The following is a 25864-nucleotide window of genomic DNA, read 5'->3' on the forward strand; positions in this document are numbered from 1 at the left end:
ACGTTAAACCAGTACCAATTGGCAACAAGTGAGAGGGAGTAAAACTCTGTAGTGATTTACTCACTATACAACCCTGCTGGCTTTAATGGAGTTTTATATGTTGTGTTTAGTCTGTGTAAAAATACATAAAAATCCTATTTGTGAAGCGAAAGGAAGAGCACCTATATCAGGAAGCTATCCATCAGTTTTAACCTTCTTCCACTTTGAAATGATACATTCCTTGGGTAAAATCCCGACTCCATGGGAATTTGGCTCTTGTTTTCAATAGACTTCCAAAGAGCTAGGCTTTTGCCCATTCTCTTGGCAGATGATAGAAGACATTTTCCCATGGAAAATATTTGCAGTATACTGTTCGCATGAACAGAAAAACCCACTTGCAACTCTTAATAACCAACTTTTTATTAGAGCAAATACAGTTGTAGAAACTGTACGTTATACATTTTGGGTTCAAGACTTTTATAAATAGAGAAACTCCTACATAAAGAGTTCATTTTTTTCACAGCAAGAAACTTTAAATAGACAAAGTGACATTATTAAGTACATTGGCAGGCTTCATGTGCTGTCCGAAATGTAGTGTACAGTATAACAACTAATTATAAATAGCCTTTCATGTAAAATACAGCTGTGCACATTTTAGAAAAATACCAACAATTTTTGAGCTTTGTTTTAGAAAAGCTTATAAATCATACATATTTATAAATTGTACTAACATGCTTAAATTTATAAACATTTTCAGAAGCTGATTGTTACCCCATTATTTTCAGAGCATAAAGTATTTTAAATAAACATTGAATAAGAATTAAATGTCAGTTACAAAATTAGTTCTTTTTGTAAGGAGACATGGGGTGGGGGCAGGAGCATTTATCCTTACATCAAGACTTACAGGAACTTTAAAATTTGTTCTCATTTAAAAATTACTTTCTTAAATTTAAAAGTAAAACATGATTTTACTTATTTTTAAAAATGAATAAATATACCAGTTATCTTCATTTGCTCTCTGTCTGCTTTCTTCCACACTGGTCAAACCACAGGATTCTCAACATGCTTCTGCATAAAACACCGTGTTATTGCCCTGCACTGAGCTGTATCAGGCTACACAATATTCATTCCATACCTATGTTACTTTATGTGCTGCATCAAAAGATACCTAATGTAGCTTTTAAGAAACTTCTCCATTAAACCATGCAAGCAATTATAAAGTTTACAAACATGTTCAAAAACTAAAAATTATGAAATCTTTTCTAATAGAGATAAAATAAACCATATTCCAAGCCCTTTTCTATTTTTGATTTGAAAGTAAATATTTTAATTTAAAATGATCACACCACATAAACTTCTGTAAGTAAAGAAGCATGCTTTTGAGTAATATAGGGTACAGTAATTACAGTGTAATGGCACATGAAAAAACATTGATCACATCAGCATAACATAGGACTGTAAAACAACTTAAGACAAATGTTCCAAATGACAATTTCTGTGGCTTTCTTTTGTTGTTGTTGTTGTTGTTGAGGTAAAATTATATACAGACTTTAAAGACATAAAGGCATCAAATTGATAAACAATCATTTTAATGGATCTAAATGCTCTACCTGAATGTATTCAACACAAAGCTAGTATTTTAAAATTAATAATAATTTTGTATGTAGTAACTAGCTTAGCTTTTATTGGCATTACTGTCCATTTGGACAAGACTTGTCTTTAACTGCTGGCAGAAATCCCAATATTAAAATATATTCATTCAAATTACTGATTACCACAACACTGGTGTCAGAGAAAAACCATGCAACACTTGAATCCTATTTCTCAAGATATTCTGCCTCCTTTTTCTAATGTACTGGTACTGCCTGAAGATTCTCATGGTATTACAAATTGGCTTGCTATTGACACAAGCATTTGAGCATTTTTTGGAAGCAATAAAGGATAGCTTAAAACTTTGCCATTACTGTATATTACCTGCTAAACTGTAATAATTTAGGAAAACAAGTTTCAAGAATTGTACCTTCAGATAAAAAAATATATATATGTATAACAGATTTTAGCTTCTGCTGCTAGATGCAACTAGTACATTTCTCCAGGTTGCGCTACATACTATATTATGGCTATACATCAGGTTTAAACAACAGCGAAAACAGAATCATGCACTAGCAAATGAAATTCAATCTCCCTGACCATTGCAGGAGATGTTAAAAGCAGCAGGTAATGGAATAAGACTGGTGAGTGATGCTGCTAACTATTTCTTCTAATGAGATTGGAGTGAACGCTGGAATCACTTCCACAGCAACTGAATCCTCTGACCACATTCCTCTGGCAGCCGTTTTCCGATCTCCCTACTAAAAACATCAGACGGTAAAATAATAAGGCAGCTGTTAGCTTCCATCAACAAAAAGTGCAGCTCCGTACATTTCCAGTTTAGTCACACACTGCTGGAACAGATGGAGTAGCCAATGCACTTCACTGGTTGGGCTGTTTCAGCAGATTTTTGTTGTTGTTTTCCAACATGGCTGCTTCAGCTTCCAGAGGACCCCAAAAGCCACAAATCATCAGCAGAGAAACTGATCAAGCCCCTGGCTGAATTTTCCAAGTGTCATCTCTCTTGCGTCCCATCCTAATTCCAAGCCTCCTTCCCTGTGTCTGAGTACGACTGGTGCCATTTAAAAGGCTGATGAGACAACTGCAGAGAATTGTGGGCTAACACCACTAGTTGTCATGACTTCACTGAAGGGTCAAAACAATTATATCATTAAGTAACTATGTTGAATCACATTCAGGCATAGCTAAAATTAAAATAGGGAACATTAAAAGTTTGTAAATCTTTATAATTTGAACTGGGGAATCAAACTGATTTGGATATGGTGATCTTCTATAAAAACAAGACCTTTCTTACCTTCTCTAATTCCAGTCAAGTTAGAAAATGGACAAAAAGAATGGCTAAACCAATATTCAACAGCATTACCAGGGCAATCATGACTGAGTTAGGACCCTGAAAATACAATAAAATGGGTTTCGATTACATTTTTTAAAATGAAAAAGTCATGCAAGCCTGAACATAATGCATGTTCTAAATGAAGTCACAACAGGAAATATATATCATGACCTTGTCTTGACCTTTTAAAACCTGCCTCTGAAAGATTAATCATCCCTAAAGGTACAGACTCTACTCCTGATAAACAAAACATTTAAACTCATTATTTCTGGCATTCAGCTGTGCTAAATATCATGTGTGTGAGAAATGCAATGGATGCCGTAAATGCAGGTGAAATTAAATGTGGTATCATACTGATTTAATCAAGTCAGGATTAAGTTGTTTTTCTTGGAACTGTGATTGTCCAAAGAAAACAAAATAGTGCAAGACAAAAACTATGCCAGATTTTTAAAACAAAACTTGAACTTCAGTAGTAGTAAAAAAAAGATTATAGTACAGCACCTCTTCCCTAGTTCGGGCCTCTTCATAGACTCCAACCTCTTTTAAAGTAGAAAATATAACTGTGTTATGTAAAATAATACGCCCTGGCACTGGCAGTATTCTCACTGGAATTTCCTCTTTCCCTTCCCTCCGCAGGTAGTTTGGCTAAGAAAAAAGATATGATAGAGATCCCCCAGAAATCTGTTAGTAAATATTTAAGCTGTAATTTTAACAGTTGCAGAATTACAGACCTGTTCCTGCTCTTGTAGATATTGATGGCAAAATTCCCTTACTTTATAAATGGAGTGGTCAATTTTGTAGAGAAATGTAAAAGTCAAAACAACCCCCGCCTTCCAAGTAAAATCTAAATTTTATTAAAGAGCAGACTCTTAATCCTTGTATAATTTCTTCATTTTTATATGAAATAGATGACCAAAGATTCTGGTTAGCCTTCTGATATATACCGCTGCTTTTTTAACAGTGCCCAGAAAGATAATTTTTACAGATGCTCACTTATGAATAGCTTGGCATATACGTTTAACAGATGAGATGCCTCTGTTCTTGGGTTCTCCTTTTAAAACTTTTGGCATATTTACTCAGACTTACATGTGATTAACTTTTAAAAAATGCAAATTCACTGCTAGTAAAAAAACAAAGAAAACCACATCACTTATAAAATTAATTCCTATGGAAAACACACAGGAGCCACACAAAAAGGCAAGACCTGAGCAGGGCAAGATTGCTGGACCTGTTGATGGGATTATCACTCTTAAGATCACAAGAGGGATAACAAGAATTTATTGACTTACTGCAAATATCATCTATTGTAAAATTCCGCTACACTGAATGGCTATAATTGACATCAGCTATACAATCCCTGGAATGATACAGGTTGAGAACTGTTTGCTAGAATATTGTAATGACAAAGCCTGTCTTAAATGAACAGTATTTGTGCTAATATCACATCAAATAGTATTAAAAATGGTTTAGAGATGATTACAGGCAAACACTTACTACCAGGCCTAGTGCTTACTACTGTGAGAACAGTCTGTACAGTGATGAGCACTAGGCCTGGTAATAAGTGTTTTCAAGGACTGGGCTCATAGTACTCTTACAATAGAATCCACTACAGATGGTAGCTGCAGGGGCCTTTAGGCTTGGAGAAATGGAGTTAACAATTAACAGACACAGGCTTGCCAACTGTCATGAATTTATTGTGAGAGACATGAGTTCTAAGTAAAATTAAGCCTCACTCATGATCTCATGATAGAACTCTCAAAGCTCAGGATTTTTTTTCAGCCCCAGGTGGCAGCTCTCTGGCTGTCAACCCTGGGCTGCTGCATCCCTGCCAGCCTGGGAAGAGGGAGAGGTGACCCCCCTAGAGGCCTCCTAGGCCTGGGGAGGGTGAAGAAGCCTAAGAGGAGCATAGGTGAGGCTGGGAGAGCTGAATTATAGTGTGGGGGCTGCAGGGTAGGGCTGAAGTGAGGGGGGTGGGGGCTGATGGAGTGGGTAGGCTGTATTGATGATGGCTTCTGAGCAGATGGTGTGAGTGCTAGGAGGGTGAACTGAGACTGGTGGGGGTCGATGAGGTAGGGGAGCTGAGCTAAGTGGGGTTGGGTGGGGAGAGAACTGATGGAGGACAGGATTAATTACTGGGCAGGAGAGGGGCAGATGTGGGGGTGAGAGCTCCTGCAGCAGGGGCCAAAATCACCTTATCCAATACATGTGGGAGAATGGGCAACACTAATTGTCACATGTATACACCCTGGGGATGGGAAATTCAAAAATCAAGAGACTGACCTAAAAAAAATGTAATACAATCTTTTTGCGTCTCATGATTTTTGATCTCTTGAAGTTGTCAATACGGAGACACTCCCATTTTGATAGTGCTACTGCCTGCTGAGATGCAAAGAGGCTGTCAAACGAATGGAGAGGCCATTGGAGATGGGCGGAGGCACACTATCTGTACTGGGCCTATCTGCCTGGTGTGATGGCCCAGCATGTATAGTTAGCATTTAAGAAGTGAGCTCACGGCCAGGAACAGGTGAAGGACTTTCTGCACAAATCACAGCTAACAAACAAATAAGACCAGGAGAAGAGACACAAAACTAGCATAAGATCAAAACTTTAAAATAAATATCCAGAGGCAAAATTTTCAGAAGTGACTAATGATTTTGAGTGACTCAGTTTTTGGGTGCCCAATTTAAGGCACTTCTTAATGACCTAACTTTCAGGGGGTGGTTCCTTAGAACTTTCTGAAAATTAGACCCTTTAAGGCAATAGGTAATCCACTGGCAGGCTGCGAGACAGTTTATTTACATTGACCATCCGCAGGCACGGCCGCCTGCAGTTCCCATTGGCCGGGAATGGCAAACTGTGGCCACTTGGAGCTGCAGGTGGTCAATGTAAACAAACTGTCTCGCGGCCTGCCAGCGGATTATGCTGATGGGCTGCAGGTTGCCCACCACTGCTTTAAGATGTCTCCAGTTGGTGCACACTATCACTAGCAACTTCTAAAAATCTTGGGTCATGTCACTAAGTACGTCTACGCTGCAATTTAAGGTGCAATTGCAGCTCATATAAGCATCCCATGCTAGCTTTAACCAGTCCAGTACAGATATGGTGGCATGGGCTTCAGCCTGGGCTAGGAGCCCCTGTATAGGTCCACTTGGGACCCTACATACATACTTGGGTTGCTGTTCTGTGCTGCAGTGCATGCTGCTGTATCTTCACTACTATCATTAGCCGTGCTCGCTAGATTAAAACTAGATTGGATCTGGCTACTGTGTTACACATTCAACTACAGTGCAGATGTACCCTAAATGAGCTGGAGTCTTCCCACTTTAAGCAGAATTACTGCCCTGTTATGATCCCATTAACGAGTAGTCTTTCCATTAAGAAGTACCAACAGGGCTAAATCTGGTCTCTGGGAGATGCCCCCATTTATATAGTTTTGCCAGTTAAATGCAACCTGCATAAGTACAGTGCTCTGCATGACAACAAATTGTTAGAACAGTGCTTCTCAACCAGAGGTATGTTTACCCGTGGGGGTACTCAGAGATCTTCCAGGTGGTAATCAACTCATCTAGATATTTGCCTAGTTTTACAACAGGCTACATAAAAAACATTAGCGAAGTCAGTACAAACTAAAATTTCATACAGACAAATGATTTGTTTATACAGCCTTATTTACTATAAACTGAAATGTAAGTACAATATTGATATTCCAATCTATTTATTTTGTAATTATACAGTAAAAATGTAAAAAAGTAAGCACTTGTTCGGTAATAGTGTGTTGTGACACTTCTGTATTTTTATGTCTGATTTTGTAAGCAAACAGTTTTTAACTGAAGTGAAACTTGGGGTATGCAAGACAAATCAAACTCCTGAACAGGATACAGGAGTCTGGAAAGGTTGAGAATCACTGAGCTAGAGGGTCACATCCTGAAGCCTTTGCTGAATTTTTACAAGTGTCTGGTGGGGGTATGTCTTCATGGCAATTAACCCCTAGTTAGGTGTTGCCCCTAACCCCCTCTTCCAGCCCCCATCCACATACACAAATCTTTGACCTACCTGAGGCTGTATGATAAAGCCTGACACTCTGGTCGGTAACCTGACCGCTCTGCAGTGGGGATGCAGGCTAAACCACTAAAGTGCTGATAGTCTCCAGTGCCTTCCCGCAATTCTCCCCATGTCCCCACAAGGACAGACATTATTTCACAATTTGCCGGCAAAGAATGGCCTGGCTTACTGCAGCACAAGGTATCATAGGATATACCCCCAGAAGTCCTAGTGCCATGCATGGGTGAGTGCAGCAGCTGGTAACTCAGGCAGGACTTTGCAGTGTGGCTGCTCACACCCAGGTTAGGTTTACTTGTGTGCTAATCATCCAAGTTAACTCTGAAGTGAAGACATACCCTGCTGTAGCAGAGAGTGTGTTAAAAATGACTAAGAGTTTCAGCGATATTGTCTACAGAAAATTCCCCACAGGAAACAATGGGTCCCCTGGATGTTTTTGAAATAGACCATCAGATTCACTTTCATTCCACTTCACAGAGATGGGGACTCATCCCTCCTGCCACAAACTGGCCTTTGGATTTTCATAGGCGAGGCTGCTATTATAACTACTTTGGATGCTTACATCTGCATGGTTCAGTGCACCACAGCCATACGAGGATCCCTTTCTACGACAAACCTGTTTGAAACACGCATGACTTGCAAACTCGAAAAGGCCAAGCCTTATACACTTATGAGACCCTTCCTACTGAAGCCACTTTTCCGTTTGCAGAAGGACAGAGAACCATACAATACACTTCACTGTTAGGATATATTTCTCCAGCGAGGAAGGATGGTTATGGTTAAGGCACTGACTTGGACTCAGGAGAGGTGGGTTCAATTCCTGGCTCTACTGCAGACTTCCTGTGTGACCCTGGCCACATCACTCAGTCTCTCTGTGTTTCAATTCCCCATCTGTAAAATGTGAACAATAACTCTATTCCCTTTGTCTACTTGGGCTGTAAACTCTTTGGGTTGCAAACTGGCACTTACTACATGTTCATCTGGTGTCTAGCATGCTGGAGCCTGTAGATGCTTCAGTAATATGGGCCTGGATTTCCAAAGGATTGAAATTCAGTTGGAGCTGGGTGCCAACTCCTTTCAAAATCCTACCCATAAATAATAATATTGATTTACACGGAGTAGGTGAAACCCTGGCCTTGTTAAAGTCAATGGGAGCTTTGTCACTAATTTCAGTGGAGCCAGGATTTCATTCATTACCTATCATACATCCTGAACTGCATTCCACATGGTATGAGAGCTCCAAGACAGTTAGTTTTTGATTGAATAGCAACATGGGGCTATAGTTCAAACAGCAACAGGATAAGATATCAGGTTCCAGAACTCTGCCTGGAGATGGAGGGCTATTCTATTGATGCATCTATCACCCAGATGAAGTGGGTCTCATTAGCTCTTATTATGGAGAATAAAAGGTAGAGAGCCTCTAAAGTAAGAGAGGGGTAAGATATAAGACAAGGAATCCTTCCTAGAAAGAAGAAGCTGATGAAGAAGTGGAGGTTAAGAATTATGTTTACTGATATTGAGTAAAGAATGAAGAAAGGGTGAGTTTGGGGCACCAACCCATGTTGAGTTGACAGAAATGGGGCCTCACCCCATTCACAGTGGTGAATATATTTTGTTTCCTCTTTTGATAACAAGAATTGTGAAAGTGGAGCTTTCTGATGTTCCAAAAATGATCAGTCTTAGTTTTGTTCTATGCCAGGGGTCTCAAACATGCAGCCTGCGGGGTGATTTTCTGCAGCCCGCGAGCCCCTCGCAGCCCCCCCGCCCTCCCCCAGTGTTTACCAGAGCGGCTCCGGCCGGACGTGCACCGGGAGCAGGGCATGCTCCCTGCCTGCCTGCCCTGCGCCGCTCCGGGAAGAGGCTGGAACATGGGGAAGGGAGGGGGAGGCGGAGGGACTGTGTGTGGCTGTTGCTTCAGGCAGCGCCCCCAGCAGCTCCAATTGGCCGGGAACGGGGAACCGCGGCCAATGGGAGCTGCTGGTGGCGGTACCTCAAGCAACAGAAACACACAGCCCCTCTGCCCTCCCTTCCCCATGTTCCAGTCTCTTGCGGGGGCAGGGCAGACAGGCAGGGAGCCTGCTCTGCCCCCGGTACTCGCCGGGCCAGATCCTGCCCCCCGAACTCCCTGCCCTGAGCCCCCTGCCGCACCCTGCACCCTGACCCCCTGCCTCACCCCGCACCCCTCCTGCATCCCAACCCACTGCTCTGAGCCCCATGCTGCACCCCTCCTGCACCCTGACCCCCTGCCATACCCTGCACCCCTCCTGCACTGTTACTCCTATCCTGAGACCCCTGCCGCACCCTGCACCCCGATCCCCTGCCCTGAACCCCCTGCTGCACCCCATACTCCTCTTGCACCCCAACCCACTGCCCTGATCCCCCTGCTGCACCCTGCACCCCTCTTGCACCCCAACCCCCTGCCGACCCTGCACTCTGACCCCTTGCTGTACCCCTCACCCCTCCTGCACCCCACACCCCAACTCCCTGGCCTGAGCCCCCACCACACCCCACACCCCTCCTGCACCCCCTGGGGGCAGGGAGGGGGCAGAGTTGGGGTGGGGATTTCGAGGAAGGGGTTGGAATGGGGGCAAGGAAGGGGTGGGAAGAGGAGGGGCAGGGGCAGGGCCTCATGGAAGGGGTGGAGTGGGGGCGAGGCCGAGGGCAGCGCGGGGGGGGGGGAGGTGTCAGTAATGCGGCCCTCGGCCAATGTACTAGTCCTCATGTAGCCCTCATGGTCATTTGAGTTTGAGACCCCTGTTTTATGCAAAGCATGACCCCAGTTTTTAGACATATGCTCTGACTGTTAAATGCTTTAAGGTGAAGCACCAAAAATAAGTCTTTAATGCCCTGCAGGAGCTTAAAATAGCAAAAGGCAAAATTAGTCTGTGCTGTGCACGATTGACTAGAACAGGTGCAATAAAGAAGCTGCAACAGCAAAGTTTTAGTCCTGCATCAAACTGTCCTTTCATCTTTTCAGTAGCAGGAAAGATAACATCTTTTCCCTTAGGTCAGAGAACCCTATGTAATTAATTTTGAGGTAGAAGATGGCACTACTTCTCAGGGAAATAACTAAGAGATGTAAAGACTGGTCCTGCAATCCATTTGCATTAGGAATAGACATTGACTTTGGTGGGAACTCTAAGCATAGGAGTTCACAGGATCAGTGCCAGAGCTCTGTATTTTCTTCACAACAGGAACATTAGATTGTATGATTGATGGATGTCAAGTGCACATTAAGAGGAGACTATACCCCATACCACTTGATATTCTGCATACTGTAATTCCCTTCGATTTAGGTAAAACAGGGCTACATATTGTGGTTTAATACTAATTACTGTCAAAATAGTCTTTTACAGTATAATAGAGCCATGCCCCTTCTTCCAATACTACCTTATTTAAGCCAATATGCAAACAATTTGGTAGAAGAACTTGGGTGCACAGGATAAAACACTATCTGTTCATCTTTTTGATCACAATTCAAATCTCATCTGATTTATCACCAATGATTTTTCAGGGTTAGTTCAGTGGATGGGTAACTGTAACTTGCTGACAATCTCTGTTCAGGATAGACTCGGAGCAGAGGGAATCAGGGAATGAGGGAAATCATTTCTGAGGTTGAAATGGGGGTGGTGAAAACTTTGGAGAAAAATGCACAAGCATCATTAATAACAATTCTGTACCAACACACACCCTTGTTCTGGTAGGCTGTTGGAGTACCTCTTGTTGCTTTACTCCTGTCAGAGCTTTAAAAATGCAAATAGGTAGAGAATTTACCCCGTCTCTGACACACATCACCACATATCTTGGAAAAAATCAGCTACTGACACACACACACACACACACACACACACACACACACACACACACACACACACACACACACACTATAGTTTTAAAAACATATAGCAAAGTGCCTTCACATTTGGAATGAACTCCCACAACTTAATTTCCTTTCTCTCATACACCCACCACACAGATGTTCTCAAGACCAATGCAATTAAAGTACCCCAATAGAGGCAGAGGGACAGATCCTGGCTAACTATTGCATCAATAAATAAATGTCTGCTGTGTGATATTCCCTTATTACCCTTTCCATCTTTTGGGCATGGCTACACTGCATGCTTTTTTCAGTAGTGTAGGTACATATGGAGCCCCTCCGCACAGGTATAAATAGCCATAGACTGTGAGGCATAGCTTAGGTTAGTAAAGACATGCCTGTAGGGTGATACATACCCTACTTGCCGAAGTCACGCCTTCCTCTCGACTCTGCTAAAAAGGGCAGTCCCTGCTGCCTACCCGCTGCTGGAGCCTTTCCGCACCTTTCGCTGACTTACAACCCACAGTGTGTATGCTTTTCACTGCAGCATGTAGCTACACGTACTCTGCATGCCACTGCCAGTGGTGTGTCGTGAAGACATAGTTTTCCTGATCATTGGCTAGTGGTGTGTTTGTGTCTGTTGCCTGCTCTGATTGTCAGAGAAGGTGGAAGGATACATTTCTGATATAGAGAGGCTCCAGCTAGTCAGTAAAGTTAGGAGCTCCCTCAGGTCCTAATCATGATTTGGTTTGGAAGGAATGGTGGAAAAGATGAGAAAAATTTGGCCTGATAGATGCTGCCTAAGCAGGTGCAACTTCACTTGCTTATACCAGGGCTGAACAGAAAATTCAAATTTCAGGCTGAGATTCTGTCCGTTCATCTTCAGACACATTCCCCTCCCCCCGCCCCAAGGCCTGACAACTTCATGGTAGTGTACGTCTGACCCTTCCACATATGTCAGGGTCCCAGGGTAAAAGGCCAGTATCAGCTCCAAAATAGACTAAAAGGCCAGAAGGAAACATTGTGATAATGTTGTCTGACCTCCTATACAACACAGGCCATAGGACTCCTCTGAATTAATTCCCATTTGAACTAGATCATATCCTTTAGAAAAAATTCTAATCTTGATTAAAAATTTCCAGTGATGGAGAATCCATTACATCCCACAGTAAATTTATTCCAATAGTTAATTGCCATCACTATAATTTTTTTTTGCCTTATTTCTAGTCTGAATTTGTCTAGTTTCAACTTTCAGCCATTGGATCATATTATACTTTTGTCTGCTAAACTGAAGAACCCTGTATTTCTGTTCTCTGTGTAGGTACTTAATCAAGTCACCCCTTAGCCTTCTCTTTGTTAAGCTAAGTAGATTGAGCTCCCTGAGTCTCTCTCTATAAGGCATATTTTCTCATGGCTTTTCTCTGAGCCCTCTCCCATTTTTTAACATCCTTCTTAGAGTGTGGACACCAGAACTAGACATAGTATTCCAGTAGTGGTTGCATCAGTGTCCTATTTATATATTCAAGGATTGCATTAGCCTCTTGGTCACAGCACTGCACTGGGAGCGCACGTTCAGCTGATTATCCACCATGACGGCTAAATCTTTTTCAGAGTTGCTGCTTCTCAGGACAGAGTTCCTCATCTGGTAAGTATGGACTACCTTTTCCCCCAGATGTAGGACTTGACGTTTGGCTGCACTGACACACACATTGTTTGCTTCAGTCCAGCTTACCCAACAACCCAGATTAATTTATCAATGACTTGTCCTCTTCATTATCTACCAATCCACCAAACTTTATGATTTTATGTTTTCTGTCATGTCACTGATAACGTTAAGTGAGTGTAGGGCCAAGAATCAATTCCTGTGGGACCCTAGTAGAAACACATCCACTTGATGATTCCCTGTTCATTATTACATTTTTGAGACCAATAAATTAACCAGGTTTTAATCCATTTAATATGTGCCATGTTGATTTTCTATCATTCTACTTTTAGTCAAAATGTTTTGCAATACCAAGACAAATGACTTACAGAACTCTAAGTATATTAATTACATCATCACTATTACCTTTATCAATCACATTTATAATCTCAAAAAAAAAGATATCAAGTTAGTTTGACAGGATCTATTTTCCATCCACCTATGCTGATTGGCATTTATTATATTACCCCCTTTTAATTCTTTATTAATCGAGTACTCTATCAGCCATACCATTATTTTGCCTCAGATTGATATTAAGCTGATGAGCATATAATTATCCAGGTCACTCTGTTCACCCTTTCAAAATACTGGCACAACATTAACTTTCTTCCAGGTCTCTGGAACTTCCCCAGTGTTCCAAGCCTTACTGAAAATCAATATTAATAGACCAGACAGCTCCTTGGCCAGCTCTTTTAAAAAACTGTTGGATGCCAGTTATCTGTGTCTGCTGATTTTAAAAAGTCTAACTTTAGTAGCTGCTGTTTAACATCCTCCTGACATTCCGTTGGAATGGAAACTATTTTATCATCATATAATATGAACATATCATGTGTAGGGCGGTCAAGCGATTAAAAAAAATTAATTGTGATTAATCATGTGATTAATCGCACTGTTAAACAATAATAGAATACCATTTATTTAAATATTTTTGGATGTTTTCTACATTTTCAAATATATTGATTTCAATTACAACACAGGATACAAAGTGTACAGTGCTCGTTTTATATTTATTTTTGATTACAAATATTTGCACTGTAAAAAAACAAGAGAAATAGTATTTTTCAATTCACCTAATACAACTACTGTAGTGTAATCTCTTTAACATGAAAGTTGAACTTACAAGTGTAGAATTATGTACAAAAAATCCTGCATTCAAAAATAAAACAATGTAACACTTTACAGCCTATAAGTCCAATCAGTCCTACTTCTTGTTCAGCCAATTGCTCAGACAAACAAGTTTGTTTACATTTGCAGAAGATAATGATGTCTGCTTCTTGTTTACAATGTCACCTGAAAGCGAGAACAGGCATTTGCATGGCACTATTGTAGCCGGCGTCGCAAGATATTTACATGCCAGATGCGCTAAATAATCATATGTCCCTTGATGCTTCAACCACCATTCCTCAGGATATGCGTCCATGCTGATGACGGGTTCTGCTCGATAATAATCCAAAGCAGTGCATACTGACGCATTTTCATTTTCATCATCTGAGTCAAATGCCACCAGCAGAAGGTTGATTTTTTTTTTGTGGTGGTTCGGGTTCTGTAGTTTCCGCATCAGAGTATTGCTCTTTTAAGACTCCAGAAAGCATGCTCCATACCTCATCCCTCCCAGATTTTGGAAAGCACTTCAGATTCTAAAATCTTGATTCGAGTGCTGTAGCTATCTTTAGAAATTTCACATTGGTATCTTCTTTGTATTTTGTAAGATTTGCAGTGAAAATGTTCTTAAAATGAACACGTGCTGGGTCATCATCTGAGACTGCTATAACATGAAATATATGACAGAATATGGGTAAAACAGAGCAGGGGACATACAATTCTCCCCCAAGGAGTTCAGTCACAAATTTAATTAACGCATTTTTTTAACAAGCGTCATCAGCATGGAAGCATGTCCTTTGGAACGATGGCCGAAGCATGAAGAAGCATATGAATCTTTAGTTCATCTGGCATATAAATATCTTGCGATGCTGGCTACAACAATGCTATGTGAACAGCAGGTGACATTGTAATTAAGAAGTGTGCAGCATTATCTCTTGTAAATGTAAACAAAGTTGTTTCTCGTAGAGATTGGCTGAACAAGAAGTAGGACTAAGTGGACTTGTAGGCTCTAAAGTTTTACATTGTTTTGTTTTTGAGTGCAGTTATGTAAAAAAAAAAAACCCTACATTTGTAAGTTGCAATTTCATGATAAAGAGATTGCACTACAGTACTTGTATTAGGTGAATTGAAAAATACTATTTCTTTTGTTTTTTTTACAGTGCAAATATTTGTATTCAAAAATACATATAAAATGAGCACTGTACACTTTGTATCCTGTGTTGTAACTGAAATCAATATACACCTCTACCCCGATATAATGCTGTCCTCAGGAGCCAAAAAATCTTACTGCGTTATAGGTGAAACCGCGTTATATCGAACTTGCTTTGATCTTCCGGAGTGCGCAGCCCCGCCCCCCGAGCACTGCTTTACCATGTTATATCCAAATTCGTGTTATATCGGGTCGTGTTATATCGGGGTAGAGGTGTATTTGAAAATATAGAAAACATCCCAAAAATATTTAAATAAATGGTATTCTATTACTGTTTAACAGCGCGAGTAATCGCATGATTAATCGCGATTAATTTTTTTTTATCGCTTGACAGCCCTACACATGATATGTTCATATTACATGATGATAAAATAGTTTCCATTCCAACGGAATGTCAGGAGGATGTTAAACAGCAGCTACTAAAGTTATGGGGCTTGGGCTGCAGGACTGTTTCATTGCTGTGTAGATCTCTGGGCTCGGGCTGGAGCCCAGGATCTGGGATCCCATGGAGTGGAAGGGTCCCAGAGCCCTGGCTCCAGCCTGAGCTCAGAAGTCTACACAACAAAGAAACAACCCCGCAGCCTGAGCCCCTAAGCCCGAGTTGGCTGGCATGGGCCAGCTGCGGGTTTTTCTTTGCAGTGTAGATGTACCCTAAGAGGCTGAAATATCACCTTTGTAGCTGATATTTAATAAGAATCTGTAATCAGGACTTTATTAAAATTTTATCACATCACTGGGTATTTAAGGCCTGTTTGATACACTGACATAGATTTAGCCCCAAACATTCATATCCATTTACAGGGTAACCCTTAGCTCAAGGGAGTTACATGGGTGATGAAGCTGATCTGTTAGGTTGATTCTGAAGCTGAAATTATAAAAACACACATGTGCCTGATGTGATACTACATATAATTTTTGTAATGGTTGCCCAGTAATTCATTGTTAACTATTCAGCAGCAGCCCTCTGCATTTGGAAATTACCTTTCTCAGGGCAAACAATAATCCCTGTGCTGATAATGTTGATATGCAGGTTTACAGCAAAGCTACATGGAAGTTCTAAACCTTTCAATGACAGTCTTCAGTAAATCCCACTGGCACTTTAACAATTAATGGGGAAAAATGTTTGTTACACTCATAAAATTGGATTTTTGGAAGGTACTGCATAATTTTTTGGGTATACATTTAGAAATTGTTAGATTCTGGCATCAATCTAACAGTGTAACCACCACTGCCAAAATATCCAATAAGGAAAAAATATTGATTTGAGGTGAACACATGAAAAAACACCAAAACATGTGTGTGTGTGTAAGGATCTTGCTGTTACATCAATACACAAGAATTTATTCTAAGAACTGCCACTGTCAATATTCCAGCTACAATCTGTCCCTTCCATATTTTTAAGAAAGGCAACAGTGAGGTAAAGAACCTCAGTTCCTTACTCCCATTGGCTGTTATCCAGCAGTCCACACAGAGATGAAACTACTATGGAAGTCAGTGAGTTTTGCCTGGACATAGACTGCAAAGTTGAGATGTAGCACGCAGAGGAGCAGTGAAGGGGAAGGGGCTGCCAACAGTACTTACCAAATGGATTTCCACTTCTTTTTCTGCTGAAGAATGGGACTCATTATTAGCGGGATTCTTTGGTGCAGCAAGTTCAGGTTTCTTTACTTTTGTATCAGATTTGCTTTCTTTGGCATCTGGATTAGTAACAGATCTGGCAGGACTTGGCTTCTGTGGAGTTGATATCCGTGAGAGTGCTGAAGGTGATGAGTTGACATCTTCATCCTCCTCCCTGAGCTCATGTGGAAGCAGTGCTGGATTCATTTTTACGTAGTAGCCATGGTAATGACCATGCAGTTCCCCATTCTCTGTGCTGATGGGATTGTGGTGGGCTGAAAACTTTGGCTGATGTTTCACCGCTATCTCCTCCTTTACGGGTACTTTTGAATACAGAGGCTTGTTGACCACGGCTGTTACAGTCTCACTAGCTAAACTCTTTTTTTCTTGAGTGAGTCTCGTCTTTGAGCTGGAGTTTTGTCTTTTCAATTGTTTGGTAGGGGAAGGCTCAGATGGAAGAGGAGAACTGTGCTTTGGGCTTGCTTCAGGTGTCCCATGGGGTGTGGTGCCTTTTCGATAAAAATGAGGAGACTCTTTGGGGGAAGGTGTTTTTTCTTGAACCTTTTCTTCAGGGTTTTCTTTTACCTCCACACTGTCTTGAAATCTTTGTTTGATATAATCAGGGCCTGAAAAACAGTATAACAAAATCTTATCTCATTAAAACAAGAATAGGGCCAGGTGCCAAATCTGCCACACTGTGGGTATGGATCTGGTACGAAGCTGAAATTAAGAGGGAAAATAAAAACTCACTCATTTCTGGACTTTATATTATAATGCATTTGCTAATTAAAGTTGCTGCACCTTTTCCTCTCTGCTTGGCAATAATTTGGGCTATTCACTATTGGTTTGATCACTTTGCCTTCAACCTTGCAAAGGGACATAGAAAATACAGCAGATGGTCTCCAAATGAAACCATTGAAATCAATGGGAGTTAAGTGCCTAAATACCTTTCTGAATCTCACCCCCAAGTGGCTAACATTTATTTGTCGCATGCATACAAATAACATTTTTTCTCTAATTGCTCATTTTTGTCTACCTACCATACATGGCCCTCATCACCATGATACCTGATTGTTATTTTGGTTGTTAAATACTTAGGAGGCAATCTCTCTCCTTATGCCTTAATAGTCTGTAGGAGACTGAGCTTGAATCTTTTATAAGTTTTCTGGTTTGATTATGAGTGGGTATTTGTGTGAGGGATTGCATTGTCTCTGTCTTTCGGTATGTCTTCATTGCAGAGTAGACCTGGGCTCTTACTCAGAAATTTCACCTAGTTCCTCTTACACACACACAACCCCCTTTCTAATCCTTTACAATAATAGCATCTGGTAAAGAATATTGTAACTTGTTGCTGCTGGGATCTGGGAATTAGATTGCCACTAAAAGGCTGTGTCCCTGTGCAACAGAAACTCAGTGAAGTACGGACTTCCTAACACACAAATACAAAGTGATGGTCTCTCTCCCTCTTAAAGTTTTAATACTGATCTGTAGTAAGGTCTTATTATTAGTTTGTCATTATTTGTATAAAATATACTTCATTATATTTACAGTATTGTCTTCAAGGGTTCTACAATTATGACAGTTTTAATAGTAATGAGATTTTTAAAAAAAGCTAATTGTTTTCTTTGACTCCTTTTTTAGCCCTTAGGACATACTCTAGTCACATTTCCAAGCTTTTCTCTACAACCAGGAAGGCTAGAAATATACTTTAAACAAACACACACACACAAACAAAAAAAGAGCTGAGATTGTCACATAATCGCTTGATTCCAGAAGCTGATTTTAAAGAAACACCAACTATCACAAAAATCACAAGAGTTGGCAGTATTACATTTAGCAATATTCTATGATGCATTATTCACAGCTAGTTAAAGCTAAAATGTAACTGAAAGAGTAATAAAGCCCACTCTGTAATGCAGGAGCTTGGTTTCTTTATTGCCTTTGTTCACTAAGAGCAACATTCTGCTTAGTCTTTTACACAGGTTTGAAGTAAAAGGGGAGTGTGTAAGGGGCTTAAAAAGGCGGGGCAGCTCATGTTGGGAACTGGCAAAATTGTAGTCTCTGAACTCCAGGGAGCACAGGGACTTCTACATCCCTACTCCCTTGGGATACAGAGAACCCCAAGGAGGGAGAGAGGACATGGGGCCAAGGCCAAGGCCAAGGCCCTGCTCCTGCCTCCTCATCAGCCTGGAAGAGGGGCTAAAGCTGGAGGGGGGGCAGGGTGCACCCCATACAGATATGTAGCCTTCCCGTGTGCATTAGGATGGATAGGGATGAATTTAGTTTCCCTGAAGCATGATTCCTCCTGCTGTTTCCCAGGGGCAGCATGTCTCCTCAGTTCAGGGCTTTTGTGCTTCATAGGCATGTTCTGAACCCTTATCACTAAATATCCAAAATTCAGTCTCTTGCAGTGAATCTCCCAATCTCATTAGTGTAATTTAATGAGCATGTATTGTATTTTGTTATATTTATTTCTATATCTGAAGAGATATAATGAAAAATTAATCCTATTTTTTTTTGCCAGCTATAAAGGCAATTCCTCTCTTCAAGAAAGGTAATTAGTACAAATGACTCATTTTTGATGATAGAAAAATCCTGGCCTAATCAAGTGTCTGCCTTTGTGTCTCAACTGGAAAAAAGCAGTGTTTATTGTGATACAGTGTCTTCATTGTGAACAAGTTCATCTTCTGGTCCAGCTGTGCATGCTAACACATAAACCAGGTAACAGTTTGATGGTTTAATAATTAAAATGGCATGATAATATATTATTTTTAAATTACCTATTCCGCTAGTGTAATAGTACACTTTCAGTTGCTTTTAAAGAATGAATACACTACATCCTGGTGTATTCATTCTTTAAGTGATTTTTACTTCTATTCCTGTGTGACCTTGGGTAAGTCACAACTTTTCTTTGTCTCAGTTTGCCCACCTGTCAAAAGGGATAGTTTAGTGGGCGCAACTGACTCGCCTGCTTGAAAACATCTTCCTTGTTCTGGAGCTATTCCCTGTTTTAAAATGGGAAATCCTGTTAGCACCAGTAAAATCTTTCCAACTGGGCACTCTTAACTATGTCTATGAATGTGCTCCCTCTTAGGGGTTACTGCCTGAAGCTTAACTCATTAGGGCTAGGGATTATGGATTCTCAGACTGGTGAATATGAAAAGAGTTTTCTCTATGATTAAATGGAGAGGTGGGTATCCCAGTATGCAAAACATTGAGATCCCCATGCCAAACAGTGACAGTTGAGCTGGGTCATGCAGCATTTGGAGTCCAGATGACTAAATCAGATGCCTATTAGGCCTGTAGGTAAGAACATGCTGTTGAAGAAGCTCTACCAACTTTTTGAAGGGTGAAACATGCATCCTCCCCTATTAGACCAACTCCACTTGCTGGTGTTGAAGGAAGTGGGTCTGTGGCTCTGCTCTCAGCTCACCCCTTTTAGCTCCCCTTATGGAGGCTAGCTATACCAACAGCGCTAACGAATGCTCTACTCCTAACGTGGCTGGCTCCCTGCACAAGATATGCCCCTTGTGTCCTTTTTCTCTACTTGCATTCCTATGCAGGCCCAGCCACAATCCTTAATATTTTATCCTTAAGTGGTTTGGGTGGGAGGTCTACAAAACTACAAAGTAGTATTATCATTACATACTGTATGCAAAAATGCTGGTTTGAGAGTCACTTGGCATTACCTAAGAGACTAATTGGATAATAATAATTGGAATAATGGTGACTAAAATATAAAGATCCATGTACTGTTAACTCTAGAGACTAGTTTTGAACTGTGTTTGCTCTTCAGTAGAGAAGGGAATCTAAGCTCTCGTCTACACTACTCGCCGGATTGGCGGGTAGCGATTGATCTATCGGGGATCGATTTATCGCGTGTAGTGTAGACGTGATAAATCAATCCCCGATCACTCTTCCGTCGACTGCTGAACTCCAGCAGTGCAAGAGGCTGAGGCAAAGTCAACGGGGGAGCCCCGGCCATCGATCCCGCGCCCCGAAGTAAGTAATTTTAATTCCATCTAAGATACGTCGACTTCAGCTACGCTATTCTCATAGCTGAAGTTGCGTATCTTAGATCGATTTCCCCCTCCCCAGCGTAGACCAGGCCTAAAGCATGACAAACAAAACACACCTGTATATACAGCAAACATTGTTCAGTCTTTCCTTCTGTATAGACTTATATTAAATTTAAAAAATATTTAAAGGTCCTGTTCAAAGAGAAACACTGTACAAATAATTTTCTAGAAAAAAGGCACCACTTTAAAACCTGGAGAAACCTAGCGTGGAAGAATTAAAATGGTGCAATTTTATATAAGCAGGGTTTTGTAGAAAAAGAAAAGATGGCAACTCTCTATACAGAATCTAATGTCATTCAAAGTACAGTACATGATGACAGTACATAATTCAATTTCAGAGTATTTCAGTGGTAATTATCAAGCAAACACTTATTCCTGTCTTAAACCGGAGTGCGTAATTATGTAACATCCCCTAACTTATTTTATTTCTATATAACTGATTAACTAATAATAATGATAGTTGCTTTTGGACACAGTAGATTTAATTCCTAGGTAATGAACGACATTTCTGTTCACTTTAATGATAATAAGTGTAATTATATTGTGTTAAGGCTAAATTCTGCCCTGAGATGTCCACACAATGCTCCCAGAATTTGGTTCCAATCCTCACCCCAAACTGTCAGAGGTGTAATGATGACATTATCAGATCCATTGCTCACTGAAGTCAGTGCAGTGCCTAAGTGAAGAAAATATTGCTAATATTTGTATTACATCCATGCTTAAAGTGCACAACCAAGATTGGTGCCCCACTCTGCTAAGCAGTGGTTGTATCCATAGTAAGAGAGACACTGAAGAGCTTCAGAGGGTCCTGTGGCACCTTTGAGACTAACAGAAGTATTGGGAGCATAAGCTTTCGTGGGTAAGAACCTCACTTCTTCAGATGCAAACCCTTGCATCTGAAGAAGTGAGGTTCTTACCCACGAAAGCTTATTTTCCCAATACTTCTGTTAGTCTCAAAGGTGCCACAGGACCCTCTGTTGCTTTTCACAGATTCAGACTAACATGGCTACCCCTCTGATACTTGACTGAAGAGCTCACAATCCTATTATACAAGACAGAAAAAAGGCAGCAAAAGGAAATATCAAATCCCCATTTTACAGATGAGGAACTGAGGCACAGAGAGATCATGGCCTCAGTTTAGCAAAGCACTTAAGCACATGCTGAACTGAATAGTCCCACTGAACTCAATAGTCAGTTGTCAATGGAACTGTGCATGTGCTCAAGAGCTCTGCTATATCATGGGCTAAGTGATAGCCCAAGGTCACAAAGAGTGTCTTGGGCAGAAAAGGAATTGAACTTGCATCTCCTGAATCCCAGTCCAATGTCTGAATAACTAAAAGGCCATTCTCCAGTTTGGCCCTCAGAAACAAAACAGATACACTGATACGTCATACCACTTTGGATTAGTTGAGAGTTACATTTAGTGAATTAAAAAGTAATTACTACATTCATTCTGGTCTGGAAGACAGAAATACTAAATAATTATCAGGTAAATACACAGGTCTTTACTGTGTTGTACTCTGGAGCAAAGCAAGAGCACACTGGTTGTAGCGAAAGCTGAAGCTCTAGTTGTTTAAAAAACTGAATAATCTTTTTTGAACAGTGTATTACAACTATTGATTGCTGTTCACTGAGGAATAAGTTAGTGAAACTCCTATGACTTTGTTATCCTGTGAGGAGATCAATGTTTTTCTGTAACACTACAGCTGCCAACAATATCTGTTCTGTCAGTGAGAATTATTTTATATGCTACTGAATATTTATGACTAAAGTCTGACTTCAACCTGAACTCAAAGATGTATTATTAGAGGGTCCCTATCCTGCAGATCCCCAACATGGAGAATGCTCATAGACTTCAGCAAGACTTTCTCATGTTAGAGATTTGCAGGGTAGGACCTTTATAGGTAAGCAGTTCTCAGAAGTCAGGATGATAACTGTGGGGGAAGGAAATAAAAATAATCCCTCATCAGTCTCTTAAACTAAGTATTTCAGTGAGTCAGCACTAGGGTGAAAATAACTGTATTCAGTAAACTTTAGAAAGACAGGATTTTTTTATTACTTCATTGTGGATGTGAGTATGTGGAGGGAGGAAGAGCTATAATTAAAGTCTTTGGTGCCTGTTTTATTTTAATATTTCGAAAGGTTAAATTACACGAAAAAAGAGCTTTTCCACTGCTAGGCAGCACATGTCAATGGATGGCTGTTTAGAGGCATATGTAAAATGAATTGCTGGGGTCAGTGGACAGTTTTGTCCACATTACCACTTACTATGGTTGTGGATTTATTTATATTTGGTGAGATTTGCTGGCAGTATCTGTACAGTGACCAAGGACTGAATGGAATTGGAGACTAATGATTCAATCCTTCAAGGTGCTGATCTCCTTCAAGTAGTAAACACCTTGCAGGATCCAGCACTAAAGTATTCTTCTAATGTCTAAAGATGGTTTCCCATTCCGGGTCATATCTGAGGCGTTTTGATGGGAAACACTGTAGAACTAGCACCTTTCAGTGAACTCAATTGTACAAAAAAATGACAAAATAACACAAACTACTCAGTAACATGTTCCATCTTGTTCATATGATATAAACAATCAGACTGTTTGCACAAGCTCTGAGCAAGTTTTGAGTAACACAGTCAAATCAATGGTTACAGAAACAGTACAACTTCACTTGTACAGCATCTTTCATAATGAGAACACGGTTCATACAATTGTGTAGTTTAAAAATGAATAATAGCAGAAGGAGGGAGAAATGCATGATCTAGGCAAAGGTTTAGAATACAATTTCAGCTGGGATTTGAAAGTAAAGGGATAGTTGATGACACAGCATTCAGTGCTGTTTACAAGGAACCTGAGGTCAGAAGTTGATTTGCATTTTCAGCCTCTGACTGGTTAGTCAGTATACCCAGGATTTTTAAGTCCCAGTCAACAGTGTGCCCAGGAAGTCATTAAACTTTACTTCTCTGGATTGGATTTTAAAATTGTCCTTGCCTGCCTGGCAATAATATATTTTTCCTACTTGCTAGCTCTAGCATTGAGATGTCTCAGGGTCAATAGGTTTGCCCAGACAGGCAAATTAAAAGACAAAAAGCCGTGTCTATGCTACAAAGTTTGGTCAATGCAAGTTACTTTGGTGTACAGCCGACAATCTTTGTATATTGCTTGGGTCCATGCATGCTTGGGTGCGTGTTTTGGTGCTGCAAGTACTCATCACAAGTGCTTGCATCCATGTAAAATGTGGTGCACCACGGGTAGGTATCAGAGTTTGTCCTGCCGCCATCTGACACAATGCCTTGTGGGACATCTTTGCCATGGTTTGTGAAATACCAGTGATTCACCCAGGGATTTCTGGGAGCTGGGGTCAAATTCCTACCATGCCACTTTCTCTATTCCATAATGTTTTCCACAGCACACAACTTTCATGCTGGTTGCAAAACTCCCATAGTCCTGCATGCCGCTTTTCAGTCTCTGTCATCTCTTTGGCAGAAGCATGGACTCTGAACAGCTCAGCACAATTCTCATGAACGTTGCTAATACAGAATGCACAATTCTCCGGTATTTGCAGAACCTGAGCAAGTACTATTATAACTGTAAAGAGGAAGACATGGAGATGTTCAAATGCAGAAACTGGATGATGATGGGAAAAAATGCCAGTGGATTTCTGCTTCTGGTCTCAAGAAATGAACACCGATTGGTGTAATTGCAGCATAAGGTACATTTGGGATGACGAGTAATGACTGCAGAACTTTTGGATGCAAAAGATCACATTTCTGGATCTGTGTGCTAAGCTCACCCAGACCTTCAGCATAGGGACACCAAAATGATAGCTGCATTGTCAGTGAGAAGCAAGTGGCAACCATGCGAAGCTTGCAACGCCGGACTGCTATCAGTAGTGGGCAATCAGCTTAGAGTTGGAAAATCCACAATGGGGGCCGTTGTCATCCTTGTGCGTAAGGCCATTAAGCGTCTCCTGCTACACAGGACTGTGACCCTGGGTAATGTAAAGGATGTATGGATGGATTTACAACACTGGGGTTCCTGAATTGCTGTGGGTTGGTAGATGCCCACATATCACTATTCTGACGTCACTCCACTTTGCCCCCGAGTACATCACCAGAAAGCAATATTTTTCCATGGTTAAGCAGGGACATTCTTTCCTGACCGCTGGATTACCATTGGGGATACTGAAATAGCAATAGCTATTCTGAGGGGCCCGGCCTACCTCTTGCTCCCATGGCTCATGAAGGTTTACAGTGGCCACCTGCCCAGCACCAAAGAAAGTTTCAACTACTGGCTCAGCAGGTATAGAATGACAGTTGAATGTACTTTTGATACATTGAAGAGATGCCAGTGCTGTTTACTCAGTAGACTGGAATTCAGCAAGGCAAACATGCCCCTGGTTATAGCTGCACATTGTGTACTGCATAATATCTGTGACGTGAAGGGGGAAAAAGCTACTGCCACACTGAAGGGGTGAAGTGGTCAGGCTGTCTGCTGAATTTCAACAGCCAAAACGCAAGGCTATTAGAAGAGCCAACTGTGGAGCTGTGTGGGTGAGGGAGGCCTTACAAGAACCGTTAACAGTCAGCCACAGTAATGTTGTCTGATGCTTTTATGAAATAGGGTCTCTCACGTGTATAGGGCTGAGTCAAAGAAGGGGACAGACTGCAGCAAGGCAGAGATGGCTGCCAACAGGAGGGCCTAGGGAGCACTGACCACGGAGTTCTCCAATGATTGGAAAGGATGCTGAATGCTGGATCTCTGGGGATGTAGGTCAGTAATGCTCTGCAGCATCTGAGTTTATTGCCTGAGCAAACCCATTATGCCCTGGTGCACTTCCACAACCCTCCCCCTGCCCTCCACCCCACAGAACACAACTTCTCCAGCTGAAACTATTTTCCCCCTAGATTTGGGATTCAAAGTCTCTGGCTAATTGTGCTGCTTTTTTTAATCATAACTCTTCCTCCCCACTCCACATCGGAGGCATAGTGATGCCAGTGCCTGCCAATAGCTCTGCTCTTGCCTTTGAACATTCTTTAGGGTATCCTCCAGATCTGATGTTTGTATGTGGAATTGTTGTGCCTGGACAGGGCAGCCCCTTGGCATGCAACTTCAGAGGTGAGCCAAAATATCTTCTGAGGTCAGTATGACATAACATGATGTTGTGCCATGGCAGATTGTGCTATAATCCAACAATGCCATGTCATCATGCTGTGATGTAAATGTCACGATGCACAAATATGTCTGAGGACAAACTTTAAAAGGTGGCATCCCAAAATCCTCATTTGCCTCTAAAGCAGTTTCATATTCACCTCGCCCTCTCTCATAAAGTAAGAGAGGCTACTTTAATTTTTAAT

General features: G+C 41.1%; 1 protein-coding gene across 3 annotated transcripts in view; it reads right to left on the reverse strand.

The window, feature by feature from the left end:
• Positions 1-383: 383 nt before the first annotated feature.
• The window catches only part of JPH1 (junctophilin 1), a 111127-nt gene continuing 85646 nt past the window's right edge, over positions 384-25864 (reverse strand). Inside the window, exons 4-6 of one of the 3 annotated variants that reach the window (XM_034763147.1) lie at positions 16394-17055; positions 2885-2980; positions 384-2715 (exon numbers count right to left, since the gene is read on the reverse strand). In XM_034763147.1, the coding sequence (XP_034619038.1) occupies positions 2900-2980; positions 16394-17055 (743 nt within the window). In that variant the 3' untranslated portion in view covers positions 384-2715; positions 2885-2899. Of the gene's footprint in view, positions 2716-2884; positions 2981-16393; positions 17056-25864 lie in introns of those variants that run through there. The other 2 variants (XR_004644769.1, XR_004644770.1) reach the window with 2 other exon arrangements.

The sequence above is a fragment of the Trachemys scripta genome, chromosome 2 (genome assembly GCF_013100865.1).
Source record: "Trachemys scripta elegans isolate TJP31775 chromosome 2, CAS_Tse_1.0, whole genome shotgun sequence".
Taxonomy (NCBI): domain Eukaryota; kingdom Metazoa; phylum Chordata; order Testudines; family Emydidae; genus Trachemys; species Trachemys scripta.